This window comes from Penaeus japonicus, unplaced genomic scaffold (assembly GCF_977035675.1).
Source record: "Penaeus japonicus unplaced genomic scaffold, GWHDUDI00000001_assembly GWHDUDI00000030, whole genome shotgun sequence".
Classification (NCBI taxonomy): domain Eukaryota; kingdom Metazoa; phylum Arthropoda; class Malacostraca; order Decapoda; family Penaeidae; genus Penaeus; species Penaeus japonicus.
This window is the reverse complement of record NW_028234432.1, coordinates 4,569,193-4,576,692: the sequence shown is the minus strand read 5'-3', so window position 1 is coordinate 4,576,692 and position 7,500 is coordinate 4,569,193. Positions and strand designations below refer to the sequence as shown.

General features: G+C 34.4%; 1 protein-coding gene across 14 annotated transcripts in view; it reads left to right on the top strand.

Annotated features, from left to right (window-relative positions):
* Positions 1-7,500, top strand: part of milt (trafficking kinesin-binding protein milt) — a 139,101-nt gene that overhangs the window by 122,028 nt on the left and 9,573 nt on the right. For all 14 annotated transcript variants that reach the window (XR_015192562.1, XR_015192560.1, XR_015192561.1 and 11 more), the window contains 4 exons: positions 2,870-3,074; positions 3,578-3,748; positions 3,892-4,181; positions 4,401-4,534. Coding sequence is in view for 11 of the 14 variants with exons in the window: in XM_086554865.1 (XP_086410991.1) it covers positions 2,870-3,074; positions 3,578-3,748; positions 3,892-4,181; positions 4,401-4,534 (800 nt within the window). In the remaining 3 variants the exon portion in view is untranslated. The remainder of the gene's footprint in view (positions 1-2,869; positions 3,075-3,577; positions 3,749-3,891; positions 4,182-4,400; positions 4,535-7,500) is intronic.

Here is a 7,500-nt window from a genome sequence, read left to right as displayed (position 1 = left end):
AGATAGTCCCATCCACAATGAGTTAAGTGCAAAATGGATTTTGAAGTAACCCTTGTGGATTACTTAAAGGTAATTATGGAAAACACACAAATGAGCATATTTTTTATATATATTTTGCCACATACACATAATATCATAAAAGACCAAAAATGTATGTGTCCTCCATATAGTGACATATTATGGGGTTAGATGAGTGATGATAAATTAGTGGCTGAAGGATCCACATATAACATTACAGGGACTCATCTAAAAGGGGTTAAACAAATTTTGATGGGTATGGAAAATCAATCTTTATGCTGTACTTATTATTATTTTTTTTTTTTTTCATATTGAGCCAAACTATATGAGCAAAAGGTTTTTCCTACTCTTAGATTGGTATTGTATCAAGAAAAAAGTTTTTTTTACTTCAAGAATATAATGCTGTGAAGGGTAATATCTAAATTTGCCCATTTTCAGTGAATACTATGCCAGTACGAAATGGATAAAGATATGAAGTAGTAACAACAAATACTGCATCCTAGTTTAAAATTTCTACATTGGTACAGTTTTATAATTCAGAAAGACCTATATTTAGAACCTACAATAGATGACTTTTGCTCATGAGTCAGCAGTCATGTAGCTAAAAGTTTCAAACATCTTGAAGTGACTTCTTGGAGAGCCCTCTTTGTTACAAAAAAACAGAGCTGTACAGTGAAGGGTGGCCTTTGCTCACATGCAGCTAAGCCATAAGAGCTTTATTGGTGCAGTGCTTGCCTCCAAAGGTGTAGTCCAGAGTGGCACCATTGTGGTGGATTAGTCCAATCCCAAATGGATGGTCAACTGTTCAAGTAGTTTCCTTCAACAATGACCACCTTGATACACAGCTTTGATTCTGTCATATAGTAGGAGAGTGAAGTGCTGCAGCAATGGATGTTGGTCCTTTAGAAAGAGTTAGGAATATGCCTGTCACCTCATCAAAGTTTTTTCCATATTTCCCATTCTGTCATCTTCCCAGTATTTCCAAAGAAATACGCCATAATACAACTAGTATAAGAAAATATCAGATGAGTGTAGCTTTTTCAGATGGCAGAGAATAGTTTCTTTTACATGGGCTATATCTGTGATATACAGACATGATGATAATATGTAGACATGATATGTGACTTTACATCTGTCCCAAATGCTCTCCACAACTTGGTGATTTTTGTGGGTTAGAGAACAGGACTTCCTAGTGGAAAGCACAGGCATAACTAAGTGTCTATCACTGTTGCTAAATTTTCACAATAGGATACCAGATCTAGAGCTTAAAAATGGGGGTGCATGTACTCCCTGTAGGTCCAACACTGGTGGAAAAAGATCACAACAAATTTATTTACTTCTTCTATTCATTTTTTAACCCACTAGAAAATGACACAGGAGTTCTGGCTAGACAACGACCGTCATGACATTCGTGGATTTTGGATCATTATGTTCTTTTATTGTGCTATGAGTAATGAGTGAGTGATGATAACAATTGCAGTAGTCATAATTCTTATGACTGCTATAATATTAAGCAAAATGGGTTTCACCTAACATCCAAAACCTAGATGGCACCACGTTCTTCTAGCACCAGCAGGAGAGAGAGTCTTGAATGGCACCCATCTACTGTCTCTAGCAAGCACTATCTTTATAGAGTGATGGCGCATAGCAAGTCGCCATCCTCTTGATAGAGCCTGTGATATGACAGATATAAATCTCTAAATACAGTAAAACACACAAAAAACAACACAAAAGTAACTCTGAAGCTGTCTCGCTCTGAAATAAAACCCATCCTGGAGCCTGGGTAAGCAAATCTTTCCCCTGTCGTCAATGGGTTAAAGGACGGGAGGGTGTATTCTGTTTCAATTATAAACAGTACTTGTTTTGTCAATTTGCAGAAACTGCTGTAAATTCCAGAGCAAATTTTATGCATTTTCTTAGTGTATTGATTAATTATAATGCCCATCTTTGAAGTTGCATAGGTTTCAAAACTGCAACCACATGTAAGACAGTGGCATCTTTTTCTAGAGGCTCAGCACAACCTCTGAAGCAGTTCATTAAGTCAGATTCATAGCCACATCTCAACTTGTCAAGGTTTGACAGAGAGGATTGGGCGCAACTGAATCTGTGATGATAACAATTGAAGTAGTCTTAATTCTTATGACTTATGATGACTGGAGAACTCACCTAGATCTCCATCTTTTATCCAGCATGATATATATATATATATGTATATATATATATATATATATATATATATATATATATATATATATATATATATATAATATGTATATATATATATATATATATATATATATATATATATAATATATATATATATATATATATATATATATATATATATATATATTTATATAGTCAAGCAAACACAGAAAAGTCACTATTTAAAGATTACCTTTTTGAATGAATCATCATTGTGGTTTTTAGATTATTTTGGGTCACTAGGGACATAATGTATGCTGTTTTCACATCCCTTTAGCTTTTCCTGGTAATGCTGCTCCAAGTTTAGGCAATATGTCCAGTAAATTAGCCTCCCTTTGAGAGGCTATTTTCTGAACTGGAAGAAGTAGATTTCATATATTCTCTGTACTCCACAAACAAAATTTGCCAAAGGCTGTTGGGCTCAATAAGAAAAAAATCCTGATGGTTAATATTTTCAAATACATATGAGGTAGGAATTACAGATGTACCAATTGGCATGATTGTATACAAAAATGCACAATCATTTATGTAGGTGTGTATTTTTTTATTGTTCTTTTGTTTTTTAGAAAGTACTATATGTGTGTTTGTGTGTGTGTGTAGAATAATACACGTTTGTGATTATAGCGATCTAATGATTGACTTGCAGAAGGAAAAAGACCTTGAACTTGCTGCAAAGATTGGCCAGCAGTTGTTGAATCGCAATAAGGCTCTAGAAGAGAGGAATGCAGCGCTTGAAGCAGAAGTTTCTGCAGCTGGGGACACCATCACACAACTTCGACATGATCTGCAGATGAAGACAGATTTATTACAGATTTATACCAATGATGTTGACGAAACTAGCAGCTGTGAGAGTGAGTATTGCAATTGTTATAAGATAATGATAATCATAGGCCAATTATTATTTTAACAGGAGGATGACAAGATTCTGTTTCTGACTGATTTTTATAATGATAAAGATTTGTGATAATGATACTACTACTTCTAATAGGTTAGATAATGAAAATAATGAAAATTAAAGTTGTAAGAATTAATGTTTTTTGTTAGTGCTACAGTCATGGGTGTATAAGCAAATATTCTTCTTTATTTATTTGTTTGTCTATTTGTTTGTTTGCATGTCTATAATTTTATTTATATATTAATCTATTTAACTGTCTTTATTCAAGAAATATGAATGTTGTTGTGGTAACACACTTTATGCCTCGTTTGCTATTGATATTTTATTTTGTCTATGTTGTACAGTTAGACACTAGAAAAATCCTGTTTGAGAAGGATTATCCATAATATTTCAGAATGATATTTGAAAATTATATAAAATGTATTCTAACTTATTTAGTTATCTTTTCTCTACGTACAGCAACACCAACAGGAGTACGTGTTCTCAGTGTTGATATTTTACAACATCGTGTTAGAAATCTTGAAGATGAGAATAAGTCACTGCGTCAGGAGGCAACCCAGCTTGCCAGTGACACAATTGAATGCGAGTCGAAGGAAAAAGAACTTGTTACAGACATCATCAAACAACTTAGTAAGTAGACCAACTTAGTAAGTAGACCACTCTGTTTAAATGTTATAATGTATTTTTGTATATGAAATAAATATGATATTGATATGGTACTTTTCAGTTTCAAAATGCAGATGAACTTGTATAAATGAACTTCTATTAAATAGGTGATGCCAACTTGCAAGTCCGACAACTTAGCGATGACTTAGCAAAGAAAGTGGAAGACTCCTTACGACAGCAAGAAGAGATTACTCATCTTTTAGCACAGGTAGTTGATCTTCAGTCTCGAAACAAAAGACTTGGCCAAGAAAATGAAGAACTTATCAACATGGTCGGGGTTGCACGAGAGTGTCAGCAGGAGTTAACGTCAGAATTAGCAGAACTAAAAGAGAAGTATGCCGAGGTTTTAGACCTCTTACACGACACTCAAGACCAGCTTAGACGAGTACAAAAGAAGGTGAGAGAATTTCTGGCGATGTTTTGTGACATTCTGTTTGTAGTGTCATAAATTACTTGATGATTTTTAACAGTAGTATAGTTCCTATGTTGTAAAATGGTTGATTGATGTATAAAGATCAGTGCCATTTGTTTTTGTCATATTTTTTTAAATTGGTATTTGACACTTTTTTGTGAATAATGAGATGAACATTTTTTATGTTTGATGTTATTTTTACAGAATCTGCCTGGAAGCCGTGGTCACCATCTCGGAAGTAGTATATTCAGTTCTCCATTTAATTCTGGAAATGATTCCATTGCTAATGAACTTCACTCACTGAATTCTATTGGAGAAGAAGTGGATAAAAGTACCAGGTATGTTTTTTATTCAATTTATTCAGAATACTAAAGATTAATTATGTATGTATTACCTCTAAAATCTTCTACTCCTTTTATGAACGATTCTAAGTAATAATAAGTACCTAATATACCATAAAGAATATATTTTAAGAAGAAAATATATAAACAGTATATGTTTAGGGTGAATATATAAGTCAAAGTATCACATCTTCATTATTTGCTAAATACCAGGAATCCTTTTGTTCTTGAATTTTGCATGGAAATATCACTCATCTAAGTAATTTTGTATATTATTTGTGAGATTAGATATATATCTTAAATTTAGTGACTGCAGTAGTCAGCAATGCTAATAATTGAAAAATTCAGACTTTAATATAGTTATTTATATATTAAACCTATATCAATTTTGCTTATTGCTACAGCAGCACTTATCTGTAGTAATGATATATTGATAAGCAGGCTTAGCATAATAGCTTTGCAAAGATCTTATACTGTAATTTTTAGAGTAATATATATATTTTTTTTACGGTTACAATGAGATATGCGTATTTTGGAAGAGTATACATATTTTAATCATACCTTCAGAGGCTTATTGCATATACATTCATGTGGCAGTTTTAGTACACTGTTGGTTTGAGGTTTCACAGTTTTATCATAATCAGGTGATGTTTAAAATTGTCCTTCAACAGCAAGCAAGGAAACCTCCCCATGTGTGGCTTAAGCCAGTCAGCCTTGTCTCAGTGCAGGTATTAAAGTTGCCTCAAATGAATAGCTAATGGTTTGCACAATCATGCAGGAATGCATAATTAAAATCTGGTTGAAGATGACTGTCATTTAACAATCCAGAGTTATACTCCTGAGACAGTAAATACAATCTATGGATGATTCAATAGATTTATTTCCCAGATTTTATAGATGCCTTTGAATCTCTTGAATGAAAAAGGTTTATTTTTGATTAACTTGCACATTAAAAGTTGCAATAGTACACCACATGTTTTAACCCACTCTGGACGGGTGGTACAGTATTGTACCGCTCATTCAAAAGCCCAGTGGCCGGGCGGCACAGTATTGTGCCAGCCATTCAATTGATTTAGGCCTAATAATTCGAACGCCCCGGCATTGTGACATTCAAGGCTAGAATTCCCCCGTCGTGGATGGGTTAAATGTAAGAGTAGGAATGAACTTTTTTCATTAAGAGGAAGCTATTTATGCAAGACACAAGTACATATGCTTCTATGTTTTCTGATTCCTGCTATGTTTTGAAACTTGGAGATTGTGTGTAAGTATTTATTACAACACCAGATATAGAGTTTTTCCCTAGAACATGCATGCATTTTAATTCTCTCTCTCTCTCTCTCTCTCTCTCTCTCTCTCTCTCTCTCTCTCTCTCTCTCTCTCTCTCTCTCTCTCTCTCTCTCTCTCTCTCTCTCTCTCTCTCTCTCTCTCTCTCTCTCTCTCACTCACTCACTCACTCTCTCACTCTCTTTCTTTCTCTCTTCACTCTCTCTCTTTCTCTCTTCACTCTCTCTCTTTCTCTCTCCACTCTCTCTCTCTTTCTCTCTTTTTCTTCACTTTCATTCTCTCTCTCTCTCTCTCTCTCTCTCTCTCTCTCTCTCTCTCTCTCTCTCTCTCTCTCTCTCTCTCTCTTTCTCTCTCTTTCTCTCTCTCTCTCTCTCTCTCTCTCTCTCTCTCTCTCTCTCTCTCTCTCTCTCTCTCTCTCTCTCTCTCTCTCTCTCTCTCTCTCTCTCTCTCTCTCTCTCTCTCTCTCTCTCTCTCTCTCTTACTCTCTCTCTTTCTCTCAAATCTAAGCAAGCAGTTCAAGGCAAGAGTCTATATAATATATAAAGTATACTATTCTCATATTGGATTGATTTATTTTTTAAGCAATCGAAAATGACAGTTTCTGATAATTCACATATTTCTCTTTATTACCATATTGATATAGAAGTGTTGTTTATGAGGTAATTGTGGCTGTAAATTAAGTTTTTATGAAATTATTGTTTCTATATTGTTGGCATAAAAAATGATTGATTTCCAGGATATCTGTATATTTTAGATTCTACACAGAGAAGGATAACAGCATGGATGATTTAATATTCAAGAAGGAATTGTTTTGTTTGATCAAAAGCCCTAACCCAATAATATAGATCAATACTCCAAATAAGTGCTTCCTGTGGAGAAACTATAAGTTGAATCCAATCTTAGATAGTGATGATGATGCCTTTACATTATAATGAGTTCATCAAAGAAGTGGCAATGTGTGAGTGTCCTTTTTTTTTGGCATATATGCTGTTGCATTTAGTAGAAGTTGGCTAACCAATAAAGGTCATGATATATCTCATTTTTAATTTTTTTTTTTTTAATATGGAGTTCTTTGAAAAATTGAAATTGTCAGGCAAAATAATTAGTATCAGACTTCTACTCTCATGCTACTCTCATGTAATGATTGTCATTATAGATTCTGTGTACAATAGTAATGCATGCCAAGCAGCATAAATTTAAAGAAATGGAAATACCCATGGTTCAGTTAGTAATTCAGCTGATGATGAATGTCAAATTTTTTGTCATTGATTTGTTTTGTATGTGTCATTGCTAATTGGTAGTAGATTAGAATGTTTTGGAGACACTATATTGCTGTCATAATGCTCTACGGGGATAAACTGTGTTATGGACAAAATGACTACCCATGTTATGGTCATGGGGCCAGATACTCAAAACAGCTTATGATATCATAACTATGAGCTCCAAAGGTCATATTCTATACATTTTAACCCATTAGAAGCGGATGGCATGATTTACTGCAAAGGCAGAGTCAATGTAAACCAGCAAATCTTCCGCTTAAATATTTAATTAAAACCATGACCAGTGGGTTAACCACCCTCGTGTGATGTGACGTGACATCACAGCACCTCCTAAGTTAACCCTTTCCCGACGGGGCACTCGCTACGCGAAGTCCCCTATGCCGGGCGATAGCAATATTG